This window comes from Crinia signifera, chromosome 1 (genome assembly GCF_055691185.1).
Source record: "Crinia signifera chromosome 1, ASM5569118v1, whole genome shotgun sequence".
NCBI classification, from domain to species: Eukaryota; Metazoa; Chordata; class Amphibia; order Anura; family Myobatrachidae; genus Crinia; species Crinia signifera.
Genome location: NC_139217.1, coordinates 390,755,666 through 390,777,696, shown reverse-complemented (window position 1 = coordinate 390,777,696; position 22,031 = coordinate 390,755,666). Strand labels below are relative to the sequence as shown.

Below are 22,031 nucleotides of genomic sequence, written 5' to 3'. Positions count from 1 at the left end.
AATCGGCAGCCCAGTTACTACATAAGTACCTTTATTTCTTATATTATACACCACATATAGCCTTTGACCACAAGGTCCTTGGCCACAGTAGTGGTGTTCAGTGGTGCACCCCCGAGTTGGGCCAAGTCATTTTATCAACGAAAAAGAGAGAAGAAACTCGGGTGGGGTGCACTCTAGATCCCCTAACTACAGTTGTTCTGTTAATTTAAATTATAATTTAAATTATTTATCACTGAAGGGAATGTAAATCACAGCAGTATATGTGGGTCTTTAAATGTGGCAGAGACGGCATGCATATGGGAAACCAAGGACAGGTTTAGATACTTATACAAATATATAGAGAGACACGGACCGCTGCCCACTGGGTAGGCAGGAGACTCTATTACGAGTCTACCGTCCGCACCATGGGGGGTCCGATTACCGGGTCTGGACGTGGATACGGCGTCTCCTCGTTGCCGCAGGTATTCTTCTTGGCTGAACGGAGACGGGGCAGCCGGTCACGTGAGCGCCCACGTGATCGGCAGGGATGGATTTGACGTACGTTTCGCCAGGGCTTGTTCACAGCAATATCAGTAACTAAATATCACTAATATTTATTAAAAATTTTTTTGATAATAAATAAAATAAAATGTGCACAGCAGAAAAAATGTACAAAAAAATTATAATTTAAATTAACAGAAAAACTGTAGTTAGGGGAGCTAGAGTGCACCCCACCCGAGTTTCTTCTCTCTTTTTCGTTGATAAAATATCCCATATCTTGTCTGCTCCTGTGAATGGAGCCGAAGGGGTTAAAGATACCACGTCTAGTTGTTACACCTATGCTACTAATCTATATCCGGAAAGTTGGACGGACATTCCAATCCACATACATATCCAATAGATGCTGAAGGGGTTGGGGTCACTAGGATTGTTGTGATTCTATACTTGTTCACCCACGTAGTCCATCAAATTTAATCTATATTCTTCTTTGGACATTCGAGTCATCCGATGCTGGCGATAGGGGTACTAAACTTCCTTGTAGTACTCCTGATACCCTTACTAATCCTGCCACTTATATTGACCATGTGACTGGGCACACTATGGGCCGGATTGGCTTCCTTGTTATACAGAAGTTGCGGGCGTCTCGCTACTGTTTGTTTTGAATACTATGGTGTGGATGCTCTGCTCCCAATGACGTTGCCATTACTTCTGCTTGTTACTGTAACTAGTATTAGGTTCACGCACTGTCAAGATGTTCCACGTTGGCCAGACTGAGATTATATAACATCTGATTGATGAGGCAGTCCTGTCTGTAAAAGTTTTATGCTAGCCGGACTGAAATGATACCTTATCTAACTGCTGAGGTAGTTCTGATTTTTTAATTTAGCTTATTTCACTTTGTTTAACTATTGTTAAACGTTAACATTTATGCTTATAACTATAATGTACGTTTCTAAAAATGTTCCATATAATGGGCCTGATATACATGTTTCTGGCAGGAAAGCCTGTGTCTTCCTGGTGTTGGGTCATTATTTTATTGTCCCTCCTTTTGGGTGGGCCAGTCTAATTAATGGTGTTAGTAGGGATAGGATTAAAGAAGAAGGGGTAACATGTTTTAGAGATCGGTTATACAGGGTGGGGGGTTTTGGGGAAGTTTTATTTTGGGTTTTTTCTTTTTTTGGTAGTTGGGTTTAGATTATTGTATTATGTTATGTTATTATTTATTATGTAACTTATATTTTCAGAAAATAGATGTGTGCCTTTTTAAATGAAAGAGGAATGTCTTATTATTCACCCCAGATTATTTGTGATCAAACTTGCCTGAATGGCACCTTCTTGTACATGTGGTGTTATGTTTTTATCCTTGGGGTGATCTGTGTCTCTCTCTCTCTTACTATTTGCACTTTATATTTTGCTTTTATTGTTTCTGGTATTTCAAAAATGTAATAATTATTGAATTGAAAAAAGTATTGGACGCTGTTTTGAGCACCATAAACCAGACTTTTACCTGACTTCTATTTGCCACCTTAAAATTCCAAAGGTATGGCGCAGCACACAAAAATTGTGGGCGTGAGATGATCAGTGAGGTAGCACTCTGCAAAATGGAATGGGGTGAGAGGAGGCATATGTGTGGCTATTGTTTTTAGTAAGACAAAATAGAAGTTAAATTAAATTTCTTTAATCCAATGCACATACAGTTTTAATGGGACTTAATGGAGGATATTGTAGGGCATAACTGACCTTGAAATTGGAGGGTAGTCTATGACCTTTAAATGTTTAGTTATGGACAAACTGAAGAGGGAGCCTGCTTCTTGTTTTACAATCCATTAACTGTAGTTAGAACATAAATAATGTAAGTATAGTGTGTAAAGCTGGTAACTCTGTTAGTTCTCTAGGCTGTTGGAAAAGCAAATCCCAAACAAATAATTTATGGAGAGCATCCTACAAGTATTGTGAAATGGGTTCTCTACGTCAAAATAATGACTATCCCCCCCACCCATTTGTCCTCTTGTCTATTGTATTTTTATTTGTCTAGCTGTTGATTTGCAGTACTGTTAACATTGTGATCAGACTGTAAACCACTTCCCTATACACCCCAGTATACTATACAGTGTAATTCCAGCCATTGCACCTGCACAGTTAACAACGGGGCGATTTTAAAATATTTACAGGTTCACCTGCAAGCAGCCCCCCCATAGTGGAGCGCTCGAGAGATACTCCACCCCACCTAATGTACCCATTATTTCTGCTTGCCTCCTCATGAGGGGCAAGCAGAAATGTACAGTCCGGCTTTTAAAAACATTGGCAGGTGCAATAGCCTCAGATCAGTGGCCATGCGGGAATCCAATCATTTACAAGACAAATTCATGTTATTAAACTTGCTAAAACTTTTAGTCAGGTTTACATGTTTTGTTTTTAGCAGCTTTGTGTTCATGAACCTTTTTCTAATAAGAATGAAAAACAATTAACACCCATCGCTGGAACCAAGTGACAGGTGTGCTGCAAACACAGGCACCCATAAAAGCCTAACCTTTAGACTTAAAAATAAAAATGATATAATGAGTGGCGGAAAACCTGACTTAGCGCCTCTCTTTCTCGAGGAGGCAAGCAGAAATAATGGGTAGATTAGGTGGGGTGGAGTGTCTCTCGAGCGCTCTACTATGGGGGGCTGCTTGCAGGTGAACTTGAACGATCTAGCTACAGTCTATAAACTTCCAAATTGAGCTGCCTGAACAGTTGAACAACCTTGATGAACGAGCCGCAGGACCGTGCATGGTCATTCGTGCATACACACGTGGTGTTTTTTTTTTTTTTTTTTGGAGCACTATCGTTCAAAAGGGCCTGGAAAAAAAATCATCATTCTAATGTTTATGCACCTTAAAACTGTTTCAGCTAAATCTATAATTCTACAAGACTTACTACTCCTCACCTCTATGAGGTAAAGTAAGGCCATTGACCACTAGAGGCCACTTAACTGACCAAATGACTCCTTAACAGAAAGTGAAAGCAATTTTTGAATACACACTGATCTGTTTCAAACTTTAAACTTGCTTGATATGGAGATTAAAGCCGTAGTTTTGATTGTCTTTTAACTAGTATAAAATAATCCAGGTTAATAAAAAAATCAAAACTAGCAAGTTGGCAATTTGCCACATGCTACATGTCAAGTTAGCAAGAATCATTGCACGTATTAAAATCATGCTACATGTCAAGTTAGCAAGAATCATTGCACGTATTAAAATCAATAAGAGTGTACAAAGACTATCCTGTTATTAGAGACTGATTTATGCTAAAATAATGGTTTTGTCAACAGCTGCTGGGTAAATTATAATAATGACTAGAGGAAAACTGCTACCCTATTATCTGCAGTATGAGGATACAAGCAGTTCTGTTTTTTTAAATCACTAATTGAATTTGTCAAACCATTTAAGCACATATCACACAATTAACAGTCCAGTATAGTCTTTTCTTCTCATTGCTTCCTGTTTTCTTGTTTTAAAAATAAAATGATCATTCAAGTGAAAAGAATAATAGGTGCATAACTAAACAAAGACCTTGGCTCAATTTGTTCAGTTCCTTACCGATATTGGTAGCATGCACCTGTGTTCTTTTCCAGATGCAAATGATGTAAGGCTCCCAGATAGAAACCTTTTGTATAGTCACCTCTAAAATATTTTTGTATCTGAAATACACCTGAGGATCATGGTACATATTCTGATCTAGCTGAAATGTCCATCTACCGTGATGAGGTGACCTTTTCATATTGTTTAAAATTAATTGTGTGGATTCAGTACCTTGTCATAGCAGTTGAACATTTCATAATTTATGCACTGTATTCAAAATACTATATAACATGCTGATTGAATTATAGCCCACATGAGAGTAGTCAATATTTCTTGTATATCTTTAGAGGTCCGTTAAGTTATTTTGCCTACAGATGTCACCAGATGGAGCTCAGCAGAGCAATTGAATTGTTGCTACATTTGGGCACAAGTGCCACGGGGGATACATTACTTTCTCACTCTTTCCTGAAGTGGAAGGAATGTGCAAAAACAAGCAGTGTATGGCCTCCATAGTCCATTTTAGTCACATTACCCAGCTAAACCATGACCATGTGAGTGGCAATTAATGGGCACGTATAGCAATTCAATTGCTGTCTTGCTCCTTTTAATTATAGTGGTGCCTAAAATAAACCCACCCCCCCTCCTTATTGTCTAAGGCAGTGGTTCCCAAACTGTGTGCCGTGGCTCCCTGGGGTGCCTCGGGACACTTGCAGGGGTGCCACGGGTTGGTGCTCCAGGACCAATTCAAATTATTTATGATCAATTATATATGGACAAAATCAGTGCTAGTGGCTGCCAATCATACAATATGTGTACAATCAGTAGCAAATCCTGCCCTTTAACACATAACTGCACCTAAGAATCACATATAAACAAAATCTACTTCATTTTATATATTTTTTTGGGGGGCCTAGGGTGCTGCGGAAAGATTCTGATACTCTGGGGAGCCGCGATTCGAAAAAGATTGGGAACCCCTGGTCTAAGGTGTTTTCTTGCATTCTTGCCCTGTGTAATGGAAACTGAATTACATAGGTGATGTAACTTTCCATATATTTGTTTGGTTTAAATGAATGAGCTCTTTTTTTTTTAACTTGCCTTTTGGCATTGTGGCATGGTGAGCGAGTATGCTGATCTGTCGCTGGAACACATCTACATTTCCTGCTTGGCAGGATAGCATTTGTCACACTCCTTGTTACTGAAATGAGGGTGTGCCACGTGTGACATTCCAAAGAATTTACAATAGGATTGTTTTTCCTCTTCATAAGTAGTAATACAAGATAATGTAGGAGTATCTTTGCAAGGCACTCGGTAACTATACATATTTAAGCGATAGCTAGAGGAGCACCATTTTGTCCCCGTACTTGATTGTTGATGCGTCAGTGTTTTTTTTTTTTTTTTTGGTACGGTAGATAGTCTGACATTTGGATTCCTTAAGGGAGTTTGCTGCCATTTATTGCACCATTTATAAAGGCATTTGCCAACAGCACTTCTGAGGCATTCTGTACTGAAGGTTGTATGTCGCCTAACCATATTGTAGAGTGAAGAAGTTGCCTGTATAACCAATCAGCTTCTCCATACCATTTTAAAGAATGCTGGTTAAAAGTCTGTCAAAATGCTGCATGCCAGGGCTGGAGGAGGAGCTGACTGGCTTCTGGAACTCCTGCTTTGTGTGCGTGTGTGTGTGCGCCGCCAGCGCGCCATGGAGGTGAGGCTCAATATTAGCCTCATACATATGTGCTGTATATCTGTAGTGGGTAGGCTATAATAAATCTGTACTATATACACCAGTACTGGGAAGTGTAAGCTCAACATACCCCGCACAGCTTTTGTCTAGTCTGGCGTTCTAGGAGACCAGTCGCCACCAGAATCTGTCTGTATGGGCATGGCCTTTGCGTGGTGTGGGAGTGACCAACACAGGAGCACACCTCTCTTCCAGCATGTACTGTATATATAAAGCAGCTGAGCCAGTTCTCTTCCTTTCATAATTTCATATAGTTATTTGTGCAGTACCTTTTTGACAGCATGGCAGATCTATCACAGACTATATTAATAACATTGCTATTTTTCAATTTTCTATACCAGAATTTAGATGCAACTGTAAAGTACGACATGCAGCATACGGTGAAGTGGAGGTGCTAGGAACATGGCACATGGCCCTGTGGGCAGGTCCCCCTTATGTCTTAGGGGATCTGTTCTCCTGTGTCTGTTGCTTTCATGGGTTCTTGGAAAGGTGAAACAATACAGATTCTGGTTGCGTTTTATTGAGCAATAGTATATTTATCAAGGTGACTGCTCACATTTCCTCTCTTAATCACAAAGAGATCTGGTATTCCATTTTAAAAATAAGTTCACTATTGTGACTTGGATGTTTTGTATAATTATGTCCTTTTATTTGTGTAGTACAGGTTGAGTATCCCGTATCCATAATGCTCGGGACCAGGAGAATTTTGGATAACGGATTATTCCGTATTTCGGAATATTTTAATATTTCAATTATGCATTTTGAAGTATATTGCATGTATGCTGTATAAACACATAAAATACACACAAATATATTTTATTTGTTAAAAAAACAAGGTTTCAAAACATGAAACAAAATTTGTGTACGATCTCAGATATTGAATTTGAATGCCAAGCAATCATTTTCTTGCACATATATAGTGCCAGTTACATGTCATGTCACCAGTAGTGCTGTTACAAATGTCCCCAGTGAGTTTTTATAAAAAAAAAAACTTTCTGGAATGTATGGTTTTCGGAATAATTCGGATAACGGATACTCGGATACGGGATACTCAACCTGTACTTTCTCTTTATTCCACTGCACAAAGTTGTATTCCCTATTTTCATTATATTTGTTAACCTGGATTACTTGGACTGTAGCTTAAAACGCTGCTTGTTGTGACGGTGGAAGAGAATTCTGTAATGAAATAAACTGTATTCATCTTGTACCTCTTCTTATTAGTAGTGAACCTTTTTGTGTTATGTTTTATACTGCCCCTTACAGTATTTGTAGTATATTAGAGCAGAATGAACAGTATGTAAAGGTATACCCTAGAACAGGGGTGGGTAATTATTTCAGCTGGGGGGCCACTTAATACTTCCAGCAGATATTCGAGGACTGCACTCCAGAAATAGGGGGTGTGGTCACTCAAAGGGGTGTGTCTTTATATGTATTGTATTACACCATATACCCATTACGCATCATGCAATAAAATAGTAGGCCCCTTATACTTGCCCCTTACATTAGTAATTCCACACACCAGCTCCCCCTTAGTAATGCCACACACCTGGCCCTCTTTAGATATTCCAAACACCTGCGCGCCAGCCTTGCAAAATGGCGCAGATTGCAGCCCCATACAGTCATGGCAACTCACCCATCATTGGCGTCGGCACTACGGCTGTACTGACATGTGGGCGGCTCGCCGCTGCTGTATGTGTGTTCGATGGCTTCTGTGTGTGTGCAGCGTAGTCCTGCGGCCTTTCACGCATACGCCTGACCTCTGGTTGGTGCCTGCTACATGCAGGATGACACCGCGCGCACACACAGCCGCCATCGGACATACATACAGCTGCGGGCCAATATATTGGCTAATATTGCAATCTGCAAAGTATTATAACAACCATATAGTGGGATCTTAATTTCCGACCCAATTCAGTTTGTGTGGTCACAGGAGGGCAAAATTTGATTTGCTTCGTTTTGGGCCCCATAGGGTTAGTCAAATGTTAAAACAATTGATTAGGCCGCATTTTTTACCAAATTGAATGTTTTATGGTCCGTTCTAACTTACTGCACAGACGGAAACATGCAACATAACATGCGGCACGCAATGGGGCCAGTTCAATTGTTTAACAGTTGATACCACTAGAGGCTGCATAACGAATCAATTAAATTGTTGCTTCAGTTAGACACTGTAGCCTCTGGGGTAATATTTCTTCTTACAGAGAAATGTGCGCTAAGTCTACATTTTTGGTTTCCATGAACCATTTATGCACCAAGACCCTGGGTGTCTTTTTGGGCTCAATATGGGAAAAATATATTCACGCAAAGCAATTGAATCTGCACCGAACATTGATACTGTTCCAATATATTATGCAGTTATATGGTGGATCAAGTAGTGTGTGTGCTTATATGTCATTCTAAAGTCATTGCTTACTACACAGTTTGCTGGCTCAATCACTAAAAGAAACAGCTGTAATTGTCAGCAGTGATAACTATAGCTATGTCACAAGTACATTGTGTTCACTCTAGGATTTTTTCGAACTTGGTGCTGATCATTTTCATTTTGGAACACAATGTTACAGTTGCGTGGATTGATGTTTACCATTCACACCGCTATATGCCATCAGATCACCTCTTATGCCCATTCAGTGCTAATCTGTTGTCTTGGTATGCCATCTGATCACCCTGCATGCTCCTTTTACCTGCCTAGTGGACGCCCTGCATGCCCATAGAGTTTGCCCATTGGTTACTGTAGCTCTAAAAACTTGTGTAGCAGGGTGCTGACTATAATATAGTGGAGAAAATGCATAACCAGAAAAGGAGACATGGTACACTAGGTTTAATAGATTTTAGGGTCCATTCTAGCACCCTTCAAAACCCGTGCAGCTTCTCTTTCCTGCCTGGAGTGTTGCTCTCTGCTGTGATGTTTCTAGAACATCTGGTCTGTATCTCAATACAGACCAAACTGTACTAGAAGCACCAAAGCAAAAAGGGACACCCCAGGCAGTAGAGAGGAACTGCCCAGAGTTGCAGGATCGTAGAATGGACACTAGATTTGACGAATCACATATATCACAACTATAAATATATTTTCTGTTTACTTCAATGACCTATCTGTTGATCTCTTCATATTCATTGTTTTTAGCTTTTAACTGATCTACTTTTATTTCTAGGTTCTTCAAGCCCGGAATATTTGGATTTTTGGCTGGAGGGATAACTGGATTATTCATTTTGCAGCACTGAAGACCTCAGTGGAACCGCTTGCGAATGGGATGAATCCGCCTTTTCTGAGCCCTCGTCATCTTCAGCTCAGAGAATAAGATCATCCAGCAGGGGAGCTTCACTAGTTATGTTTCCATTCTTACAACACCCTATTTGAGTTTGCTTGTCTTTAAAAAAGGATTCAAAGTGGAGTACCGTAAACTTGATATGGATGGCAAAAAGAAAGACAAGGACAAACCTGATGAGAGAATGGCCCGACCTAGTGGCCGGTCGGGTCACAACACACGTACTGGTTCTTCCAACTCTGGAGTGTTGATGGTTGGGCCTAATTTTAGAGTTGGGAAAAAGATTGGATGTGGCAACTTTGGAGAACTTCGATTAGGTAAGAGTTTTCAATGTTTTTATAAATGACTTTTTAATTTTCTTTAAGAAAAGTTAATATGAAAGATTGTGCAAAATTCATCAAAGTGAAGAAAGAACAGTACAAGACTGTTGAATAAGCAGTACCGGTAAACCGGAAGTTTTTTCTGGCAGTATGATGATTTTATACAGGAGTTTTGTCTCCTGAGAGAAAGCGGTGGGTGACAATGACACTAGGGATGAAATTGTGCATAAAGTTTTTGTATGCTTCTAGAGGCCTTAATGTGTGTTAGATATCCACTACTACTTATTGAGTTCCTTCCATTAATAACCTCTGCAGGAATATAATTGCATAGTATTCCCAGAAGCAAGTACATTCTAATAGCTGCTGTATATATGCAGGAAGGAGGATTTATAATACAGCCGGTTCTGCGCAAACTTTAAAATCAACATTGTAATGTATGCACAAGAAGTTTGCAGGAGTCCATCATGGTTGAAAAAGAGACTTAATAGGCCAGATTCAATTGTTATATCGCACCGGATCTCCCATCTAAAGTGAGAAGAGATTTTGCGGCGAGATGCAGTTGATGTTGTTTTTTCGCGTTTATACATATGAGAAATGGTGAATATTAAAAAACTTTGGTGGTCAGTGCACCCACTCCAAACATTAAATGTTAGTTCTACAGTGTTGTTGTCCCCCCCCCCCCCCCCCCCCTCAACAATATAAATATTGCTGATATAATGGAGGCCCCCCCCCCCTGTATCCCCTCACAGCTGGGCCACGCATTGCGCTAGGACTTGTAGTTCCACACACAATGGAGTGACAGGAGGCGGGTGAACCAGTTGGAGCCGAGGCGGAGGACTGGCTGCTGGGGAGAGTTTGGTGAAGCTCTCCCCTCTCCGGGGGGGCTTCCCTGTCCCTGGCTCCCAGGAAGTTGGAGAGCGCCACTAGCCGCTGTGCATCCTCCCTCATTGATTCGCCAATTCCCAATTGATTCGCCCTGTATGTGTACGTACAGAGCTCCCTCCTATGTCAAGGCTCCCTGCCTCACAAAGTTTACACAGTGTTTTAACACTACTTAAATCTTTGCAATTTATAATTCATTTAAAATATTCGGTACTTATGTAATATCTGGGCTCCCATTTTTCTTATGAGACCGCGTCCCCTCGCGTGGCTCGCTGCGCTCGCCACGCTTCGGGCACGGTGGCTCGCTGCGCTCGCCACACTATATAAAATCAACTCCATGCGTAGTTGGATAGTAGGGGTATGAAAAAATGGGGTGCATTTAACATGGGAGTTCAGATAATACATAAGTACCAAATATTTTTGTTGTGACGCTTCTATTTTATTTCTGAGGCAGTCTTAGCTTGTACTACATTTGGAGGACCCGGGTACGTACTTTATTTTGGTCACGTCAACATTCTAATATCTTCATTTCATCATGATTGTATTATGGAAAAAGCATAAAGATGCCCTTGTGTTTAGTCAGTGTTTGGCATAACTAATGGTACTAAGGTACTGTATGTGTGACAGGATTGGAGGTGGAGTAGGTCGTCCATGCTGATGTAACCAGGTCTGGAAAACAGAAATGTCAAGAGAGCAGACACTATACCCTGTGTTCATTCACAGTTTGCAAGGAGGGAGATTGTAATATGCCTTCCATTATACTGTATAATAAGCATATTGAATTAATCTTTTTATGGTGCTTTTCCCCTAAGAGATGACCTTCACCCGCCCCTTTTCAATGTACTATCATTTACTAATGGATCTCAGTGTGCCCCCTTACTTGAATGAACAATATCCTTTATGTTTTTTTATTTTTTTTGCTGCTTTTCATGCCTGAAAATGTATAGTGGTACACGTTACATCTGCCCCCCCCCCCCCCCCCCCCCCCTGCAGTGCACATAGTTTTGTCCATTTGAGAAGGAATTTGTGAGTGAACCTGAATAAGGCCCATATTCAGACCTGTTCGCTGTACAAATTTGTTCTCAAAATGGGAAGGCATGTGCACTGCAGGTGGGGCAGATGTAACATGTGCATAGAGAGTTAGATTTGGGTGGGGTGTGTTGAAACTGAAATTTTAAATTGCAGTGTAAAAATTATGCAGCCCGTATTTACCCTGCACAGAAACAAAATAACTTGCACAAATCTAATGCTCTCTATACATGTTACATCTGCCCCACCTGCAGTGCACATGGTTTTGCCCATTTTAAGAACAAATTTGTACTGCAGTCAGATCTGAATAAGGGCCTAAGGCTGCAGTAAATAGGTGCAAATCATAGGGTAGACAGTGTCTAGGTCATCCCCAAAATGTATACTTGCTCATAGTCAACATGGCAAAAAGGTTGACACAAGCAAAAGGTCGACACAGAACTGGACGACACCTCAAAAGGTTGACATGATATTTATTTGAGCGTGTGGACCACCAATTAGTGTATTGCGTCCCCTCGCAAGCCAAATGCCTTGCTGCACTTGGCACACTTTACCGTTCCCAATTGTGGATAGTTAAGTATGGAAAAAAAGTACAGAAAACTTAAAAAACTACATGTCAACTCTTTGCTTGTGTTCTAATGTCAACCCATTGTCCAGATTCTGCAGAACAAACAGTGGGGTACATTTGGGCATTACGTGTTTACTGCATTTTTCCACCTTTTTTTTTTTTCCTTGTCAAGTTTCATGCTTTGACAGTTCAGATATGTTCTCTAGTGTGTCATGTGGGAGCATTTTAAATGCACTTAGAAGAGCTGACACGCCGTTCTCTTCTCAGGACTACAGCAACGCGACAGGGGGGTCGGCGGCGGACTGCACCTGTAACAACACTTGATCTGACAAGCCCCCCTTTTCTATACCATAAGAAGGGTTTCTCCGCACATTTTCTGCAATCTTGTTTACTTTGTCGGTACTTGTGAGTTATCTGGACGCCCGATTTTTTGATTGTATGCCTTAAGTTAAGGCATACAATCAGATACGATGCGATGCGATATCGCATCGCATCGCATGCGACCATCGGATGCGATGACCCGATTTTTCCATAGGAATCAATGTTAAAATGATTCCTATGGAAAAAGGGGTCTTTTTCATACCCCTACTATCCAAGTGGGCATGGAGTTGGATATAAACCTGTGGCGAGCGTAGCGTGGCGAGCGAAGCGAGCCCCGCGAGGGGACGGTATTCCGTGTCCCCTCGCGGGGCTCGCTACGCTCGCCACGCTTCGGGCTCGGTGGCTCGCTACGCTCGCCACAGGTTTATATCCAACTCCATGCCCACTTGGATAGTAGGGGTATGAAAAGGACCCCTTTTTCCCATTGAATTCCATGTTAAAATGGACTCAGTCCATTTTAACATTGATTCCTATGGAAAAATCGGGGCATCGCATCGCATCCGATGGTCGCATGCGATGCGATGTGCCCGATCCGACCCGATTTTGAAATCGGGCGTCCAGATAACTCACAAGTACCGCTTTGTCTATGGCAACAGCTTTTTCCCAATAACCTCAGAATAAAAGATGCACAAAGACTTTACTAATCCCATAAATGTGCTCGGATGTCCATGTGCTGTTTTTTAAGTGGTAATCACACTCTCGCACCCTACCTTATCCTGCCCAATCTTTTCAGTGAAGTGGTCAGGACAGGTGTACGATGACACGAGTCATGGTGAATGGATGCGTCACAATACTCAGTTTTTTTTTATTTATCAGGAGCTGGGTGACCCATATAGCAACACTCACCCACATTCTCACCACAGCCACCTCCAGCACGCAAGTGGTAAGCATGCTCTGTGGTCCACACTTCGCTAAAACAGGCCTTTATTCCTATTGTCTTCTGATGGGTTTTACCCAGTAATAAAAGCCCAGCTTCTAGCCTAGTGATACCATTCCATATAGCAGCAATGGCCAACCAGTGGCTCTTTCTTTGTTGTGATGTGGCTCTGGCACTGCCAGCCTGTCTCCTCTGACAGGCACGCAGCTGTTCAGAGGAGGCTTCACTATCTGTGAGGAGCATAGTCCACTCTGCTCCATGCGCAACGTGATCTCATGGTGTCACATTGTATGATGAGAGGCGGAGCTCAAGGCGGCCACATGGAGGATGCGGTCGTAAATGCAGAGAACTGTGTGGCGGTGGTGGGGGGAGCATTGCCTACAGAGTTTGGTGGCTGGAATGACGCATGAAGTAGCTGTAGTGTATTATGTGATTCTGGCTTTTTCAATGTATTGTGGGAATTATTCCGGCCATGATCACTGCTTGGTGATTTAGCAGCGCCCTACGATCAGATAGCCGCTGTCCAGACAAAGGGAAATCCCACCCTGTGCAAGCCTGCCAATGACTTTCAAAGATCACCCGACTTGCATCTATTTATTTATTTACAGTTTCTTTTATCTGTAAGTCCATTCGCAACTCACTCAACATTCCAATAATTTTCTAAGTCTGTGTGTAACCCGGAACCTACTCTGACAGTGCGATACAATCAGGCTGATTAAGGCTAGAATTGGCGTCGCACATCCTTTGTGAAAATCCTTGGGCACGCCTACATTTTCCCAGACACTCCCAGAAAAAGGTCGGTTGACACCCACAAATTCCTTTTTTTCTGTTCATTAACTTTTTTGGGGGGGTCAAAGGTAATGATCCATATGCATGCGCATATTCAATCGGCCACTGTGTGAATTCGCAGAGCCCCGATCCGGTCTGTATAACCCCTTTTCTGTGGTTCTAGACTTCTAAAATGTATATCATGTGGATCTTGCTCTTTTTATCTATTTTATGTTGACGTGACTTTAAGTGTATTTTATGTGATGGTGTTTGCATGGAAATGGCGCACTGCCTTGTACCAGCTAGGCCACACCCCATTTTTGAGGTTGCGCATCAAATAGGCTCTTTCGCTTGACTACAGATATTTTTAGGCAGTTTCCCTGAGACTGGTTGGCCACCCCTGCCATATAGGCTCCTGGAAGCCACGTTGCAATTTGCATTTGAGCTGGTGATCATTTCACAGATTCCAGCAAAAATCTCAGTAGGCTTCATTTAAAACAAAAAAATGCATCCAGCAAAGGGAAAGCAATTCTATGCTAAAATGGTATTTTATTACTGATTGCTTTGTGTATTACATTTCACAGCACTCACCATTTCATCTGGTGAATTCTTGAAAAATTAGTCAAAAGCACCGAATGTAAGTGGCTACTTTTGGCCTTTTTTACTTTGACAAAATGAGAAATGTTTTCCTGGTGTCAAGTTTGCAGTAACTTTTTCTCCCGAAATCTTCCTCCACTTACAGTTTGCATATGTAAACAGCTTTGTGGAAATGATCCAAATTTTTTTCCCCAACATTTCCCAAGACAATACTGGTATTTCTGACTGCCAGGGCTCACTGAAGTACAGTAATTACATGGCAATGAAGCTTTCTGTTGCCTAGTGACTTAATGTAGCTGCTGTTTAAATAATTATGCTCCAGTTTTATTTATTATGTGGCTATGACCAAGCTCTTTTTTCTTTTTGCAGGATATACAATTCAGGTATTCACATGATTTACAACTGTAATTTTTTTAGACATGCATACACAGTGTGTATGTGCGTGTAAATATATCCTGTATAAACACAATTTATTATCCATTATTTATATGGTGCTACAAGGGATGCGCAGCGCCCAATTACAGAGTACATACATAAACGAGTGAGCAAAACAGGTAAAGGTGACTGTTGAATGCTATAAAGAACAAGTATATACACATAGCTGCATCAGCAGAGGACAATGGAATAAGTATCAAGGTGGCAGCAAACTGCAGGATTTGGTGTCGTCAAAGATGGTTTAAGTTAGAGAAGGAAAAGCACATGAGGGAAGAGGGTCCTGCTCGCAAGAGCTTGTATTCTAAATAATGAATGTGTGGACATGCTCTGCAAAAAGTACTTGTTGGTACTCAAACGTTATGGGCACCCATCAAGCATTACAACCCTCCCCCCTCCAATCAAGTGCGAATGATAATGGTGTGTGTGTGTGTGTGTGTGTGTGTGTGTGTGCACATGCCCATTAGTTATCACTTTAGTGCTGGGTTTGGGCACAGAGTGATGACTTATGGCTTATTTTTGCTTGCCATCTAACAGTGAGTACACATGGGGCGATTTTGCTTGGGATCGAATTGAATGTTACGCAAAATGCATTCGATTTGACTATATAGTAGATCTGTACTATATAGTCTTTCCTGACAAGACTATTTTTCTATTCGATTTACACGACACAGGAGCGTGCGCTGTGATAAAATCTGCATTGAATGTAGAAAAACCATTCGATGCCCATTCGATTTTCTATTTGATTTTGCTTCTAAAAGCTAAATCGAATAGAAAAATAGTGCATATCTCACCGTGTGTACCCTCTATTAGGGTACAAGCTGAAATTTGTTTTGTGCCCATGAAGTTAAAATTAGAGGTCATTGATCTGCCTGGCACATTGGATGACCTGTATACATTTCAAGTTTCCGGTATGCTTGATGGACAATGACTGCTGAGCAGTGCATTCTTTCTCCATCAAACACTTTATACACTGGGACAATTTTTTAAACATCTCATTCATGATAGAGATTCATGTTTTCCAGTAGAGCAGCTGGTCTTGCAATGGTGATGGCAGCTGGAAGTAAATCTATCACCAGCCTAAAGCAAGTGTCAGTGTCTTTCTGTCCTTTTTAAATACTACATTCTGTGTTGGCTAATTATTTAGTTTATCTTCACAATTGTTATGCTGGCTATTTGGGACAATGTGTAATTATAAAAAGAAAGTTGTGTTATGTAAAAGTGAATATTGGTAACGTGTTCCTATTGATCTTCAATTGTGTTAGAGCTCAGTTTTCATTTGTCCTATTGCGCCTAATCATGAAATAATTTTTTTGCTCTGATTGTGCCCATTATAGTAGGTATTAGCTGCGCATATCACGCTTATAGTAGGTATTAGCTGCGCATATCACGCAAACTGATATGCGTGTCACAAAAAAGTGCTTTTTACGTGCTCAAAATGGTGATTTCAGCTTACCACTCCCAGCACAAACATTTTGAATATGGCCCCAAGTTTGATGGAAGGTTTTATTGTGCCAGTATTTCTGATTCTGCTAGGTGCATTATGGCTGTTCTCAATCCTGCACCATGGAGAGAGCTACATTGTTCTTTGTTTGAAAGAGTGCTCTATAATTATCCTATTATATACATTTTATTTAGTATCTGTATTGTCCACTGTTTGTTACATTTTTGAACACATGAATCCTACGCACACAGAAATGAGGGCCATGCTCACAATCTGTAGTATCTATTATTATCTTGCTTCAGTTGAAGCTGACCTCTCTGTTGTGTAAGCAGAAATCAGTGTAAATGTAGGGCTTTGTGCCTGGTCGGGAGTCCCTGACTTGTCTCATCTCCAGCACTTGGCATGGGAGAAGCTGGTGTACACTCTCATGCCAGAATGCACCAGTCACTAGCAATGCTGGGCTGGTTGCACAAACAATTGGGACACTTCTGTGTAGTTTACGTGGCAAGAAAAAAATGAACCAGTTGGGTGCGCAATTAAAATACAGTGCAGCTATAAGCCTATCCACAGAGTAGAAACACCTGGAACTACTCAAGATACAATACAAAGCAAAAAGATGTAGAAAGGCAAGAATAGCGCTCAGTATTAGCTATGAAGCACTGAAAATAATACAAAACCAAATTCAAGCTTTGTAGGCAATATCACATGGATGACCAAACTCCAACAAGGACCACTGGTGGTGGAGACTGCTCCCCTATTATACATACAGGGGAGACAGAATAATAGGCAACATAGTGCAGGTCAATACAATAAAAAAAGCTTTAATCCATAAAATGCACTTACAATAAAGTGACTTTGTTAAAAGCATGAACGGATTTGAACCAGGCAATACAGCATACAACAGATGGTGTGGTGTCCTCCTGCGGTCTGGGTCCCTCGTCCCGGAAACAAGGGGGGCTCAGTCCTGGGGTCGACGGTACTGTAGCTGTTCACGCCAGTCCAAAAGCGTCAAGCTGGGTAGTAGTACGCTTGAACGCGTTTTCGGATATGTCCTTCGTCAGAAGCGTAAGATCCACATAGCGGGTATATATAGACCCCTACCTGTTATGCTAAATAACAAACAGATGCCGCTACTCGGCGTGCAGCGTCCGGCCTCCTTGTCCCTCAGCCGGCGTTTGCGTTCCATACGCCGGAAATACGTCGGCGTCTGCGTGTCACCCACCGGAAGTGACGTCGCGCATGCTGGAAATGTATAGATGCGTTCCAGGCTGATGCCGCTTGCGTCGCTTGCGTGTCAAGCTTGGACAGCAGGTTACTATGGGGATAACAGGGAGCTCGGACGCTGTTAACATGGACTTCATTCTGAAAAACAAATACATGTTAAAATCCAATAAAATGATAGTACAACCCAGCACCATAAGCGATAAAAAAGATATGAAATGGTGAAAAGTAGAAAAATGAGCAACTACACTATAGGAGCAAGAAGATGCTCCTATAGTGTAGTTGCTCATTTTTCTACTTTTCACCATTTCATATCTTTTGACGTATTTCCGGCGTATGGAACGCAAACGCCGGCTGAGGGACAAGGAGGCCGGATGCTGCACGCCGAGTAGCGGCATCTGTTTGTTATTTAGCATAACAGGTAGGGGTCTATATATACCCGCTATGTGGACTCTATCTTACGCTTCTGACGAAGGACATATCCGAAAACGCGTTCAAGCGTACTACTACCCAGCTTGACGCTTTTGGACTGGCGTGAACAGCTACAGTACCGTCGACCCCAGGACTGAGCCCCCCTTGTTTCCGGGACGAGGGACCCAGACCGCAGGAGGACACCACACCATCTGTTGTATGCTGTATTGCCTGGTTCAAATCCGTTCATGCTTTTAACAAAGTCACTTTATTGTAAGTGCATTTTATAGATTAAAGCTTTTTTTATTGTATTGACCTGCACTATGTTGCCTATTATTCTGTCTCCCCTGTATGTATAATAGGGGAGCAGTCTCCACCACCAGTGGTCCTTATTGGAGTTTGGTCATCCATGTGATATTGCCTACAAAGCTTGAATTTGGTTTTGTATTATTTTCAGTGCTTCATAGCTAATACTGAGCGCTATTCTTGCCTTTCTACATCTTTTTGCTTTGTAGTTTACGTGGCAGCTGTGAACCATTTCAGTCACCCTGTGAACATTTTTGGAATTAGACTCAAATTTTCAATTGAAATTAAACCAAATTTGATGACCAACATACTCAGGGCCTAATTCAGTCCTGTTCGCTAAGCTGCGTTCACTCGCAGCCTATCAAACAGGTAAAATCTACCTGCCGTACGAGCAACTGCCTGCCCCCCTTCACTGAGCGAATGACCGCGGCTTCATGCGAATAAATGTGTACGCTTACACGTGTACGCTGACGTTCGCTAACCGTCAAAAAAATTTTTTTTTTTACATATATATATATATATATATATATATATATATATATATATATATATATATATATATATATATATATATATATATATATATATATATATATATATATATATATATGTAGCGGGTGGTGCGGCACTCAGATCTGTCAACATGCAAAAAAGACGACAGGACACTGTCGGTGTGTCAACGTTTCAGTGCTTTAATCGGCACTATCATCAGGATACAGGATAGTGCCAATTAAAGCACTGAAACGTTGACACACCGACAGTGTCCTGTCGTCTTTTTTGCATGTTGACAGATCTGAGTGCCGCACCACCCGCTACTTCTATGACATGCTCAACCACGAGCTGTGAAGGCACCAGCGTAAGCTTGATTAAGCAGAGGGAGTGCCGGTCCTCCATGGATTGTGTATATATATATATATATATATATATATATATATATGTGTATATATATATATATATATATATACACAATCCATGGAGGACCGGCACTCCCTCTGCTTAATCAAGCTTACGCTGGTGCCTTCACAGCTCGTGGTTGAGCATGTCATAGAAGTAGCGGGTGGTGCGGCACTCAGATCTGTCAACATGCAAAAAAGACGACAGGACACTGTCGGTGTGTCAACGTTTCAGTGCTTTAATTGGCACTATCCTGTATCCTGATGATAGTGCCGATTAAAGCACTGAAACGTTGACACACCGACAGTGTCCTGTCGTCTTTTTTGCATGTTGACAGATCTGAGTGCCGCACCACCCGCTACTTCTATATATGTATATATATATATATATATATATATATATATATATATATATATATATATATATATATATATATATATATATATATATATATATATATATATATATATATATATATATATATATATATATATATATATATATATTTTTTTTTTTACCATGTTTGGCAGAGACACAGCCGAATTCGGGGAGGGTGCTGACATCATGTGACCAGTGGTTTTCTGGATGCACCCACCGGTTTCTGGGCATGCCCAGGAAATGCTGGGTGTCCTCATGCAATAGCCTTCTGCCCACATCTTACCCAGCCCTTTCTATGCACACGCCTCAGCGACTGATACTCGCTGAAGGTGTTCGCACATCGGGACTGCACATGCTTTTTTTCGCCCATAGGCAGACCCGGAACATCGGTCCCTGGACCAAATGTGCAAAAGTGAGCCAACTGAATCTACCCCTTAATCTATATTCTCATTTTCTCTATCATCCGGCAGGGGACACTGGCGTTCACGCTGGGTAATAGAGGTGGATGGCTGGGAACTGGCACACTGTAACTTTAAACAGCTGGCTCCTCCCCTCTAGTACCCACAATCCCCAGTTAGAAAAATTGTGCTCGGGAGCTGGCCACGCAGGAGTTCTCTCCTGTATTTGCATCTCTTTTGGGCATTTTTTTCTGACATTCCCTGCTAGGGAAGTTATCTCAGTTTCTGAGTGTTTGTTCCCTGTAAGGGAGCTTGGCGCGCTGGTTTAACCAGCACTGACTGTCAGGGTCTCTGCTAAAAGACGCCTGCCAGCCTATCCTGTGTTCCTGCGGTCCCCCACCAAAGGGACCGTCAGACACCGTTTCTGCCTGCCTGTGACGCCGGGAGCCCCAGGGACAGAGTCACTAACAGTGAGTACCCTTTCAGCGGGGCGGGCTGTTTGTGTTTCGCACAGCGCGCCGCGTGTTAACCCGCTGTCGCGTCTCCCAGCAGGTGCAGAGGGGTTAAAACCTTGCTGGCTGGGAGGCTCAGCGTAGCGGGGAGATAGCGGTATACCGCTGTGTGAGGCTGCTCAGACGCGGTACCGCACGCGGCGGGCGCCATTTTAAATGTAATGCCGCGGTGAGGGGGACTTGGCAGTGCTTAGTTTTCAAATGTGGGAATATTGCTGTGTTTAGCTATATTCTGAGGCATTGTTCTGCTTGTCACCTCTCTCCTGCTTAGGTGTACAAGACAGTGGGACGTTAACCCTTGTATCCCCTCTGGTGGCTTTATAGCTTTGTGTAGGGGGGAAGGTTTGGGTTGCTATCAAGGGGGGCTTAGTCTTCCCTCTGGTACCTACAGTCCCTGGGTCCTTACACCCACCCTGTCTTTTGTGTGTGTGAGGTGTGTGTAAGTGCTTTGAAAACATGACTGGCAAGGCATCCACTAAGGCTGCGCAGAAAGCCTTCATATGCATCGTTTGTGGTGTAAAGTTTTCACAGTCCTCTGCTGAGGGAAAAGCTACTACTTGTGAAACTTGCAGGGGTTTATCACAGGGTCCTTCTGAGGTCTCTGTTGCTCCTCCTGCATGGGCTTCCACATTAGTGGGGGCCATGTCTCAGCTTTCCTCTGAACTGGCTGAATCCAGAGTGGCTCAGCCAGCCTGGGTCTCTTCTTTAACTAGATCCATGGATTCTTTTGTGTCTTCTATGTCTGTTCCTTCTCTACAGCAGAGGCGGCCAAAACGGCCGTTGCTTCTGCAGGACTCGGATGGTTCCGCGGAGGAACAGGAGTTTCTAGCAGACGACATGGATCCGGACCAGGATGATGATCAGGTCCAGCCTGCAGCTGAGCCAGAACAGGCCCCGGCAGGGGTGGAGGCGCTTATAGTTGCTGTTAAGCGGGTCCTTAACTTCCCGGAGGAGCCGGAACCCGTGTCCCAGGATTTAGAGCTCTTTGAGGTACGTCCTAAGCAGCTGGTGGTTTTTCCTTTTCCTAAACAGGAACAACTTAATTCACCATGGCAAAACCCGGATAAACGTTTCCAGGTTCCGAAGAAATTTCTTTCCTTATACCCGTTTCAACCGTCTGCGCTCGCGCAGTGGGTGACACCTCCTCCTGTGGATGCCTCCTTTTCGAGGTTGTCCAAGAAGACTACCCTGCCGGTTCCGGGGGCCACGTCCTTAAAGGACCCTGCAGATAGGAAGCTGGAGAACACGCTGAAGGCCATCTATGTGGCAGCAGGAACCCAGTTGCGACCAGCGGTGGTGTCAGCCTGGGTAAGTAAGGCCATTTCTAAATGGGCTGACCAGCTAGTCCAGGGTCTGGATGCGGGCGTTCCTCGCCAGGAGCTGAAGGTACTGACGGAACATATCCGCGAGTCGGCAGATTTTCTCAGACGCATCCAAGGACATCACTACGGTTGCTACCAGGGTATCGGCCAACTCTATCGCCGCCAGAAGAGCCTTGTGGTTGCGGTCCTGGCAAGCGGATATGGAGTCTAAGAAGGCGGTAGAAGCCTTGCCTTTTACTGGTGA

At 42.5% G+C, this 22,031-nt stretch overlaps 1 protein-coding gene across 5 annotated transcripts in view; it reads left to right on the top strand.

Annotated features, from left to right (window-relative positions):
- CSNK1G3 (casein kinase 1 gamma 3) overlaps window positions 1-22,031 on the top strand; it is a 139,334-nt gene that overhangs the window by 52,607 nt on the left and 64,696 nt on the right. For all 5 annotated transcript variants that reach the window (XM_083151580.1, XM_083151577.1, XM_083151578.1 and 2 more), the window contains one exon: window positions 8,937-9,367. In XM_083151580.1, the coding sequence (XP_083007706.1) occupies window positions 9,193-9,367 (175 nt within the window). In that variant the 5' untranslated portion in view covers window positions 8,937-9,192. The remainder of the gene's footprint in view (window positions 1-8,936; window positions 9,368-22,031) is intronic.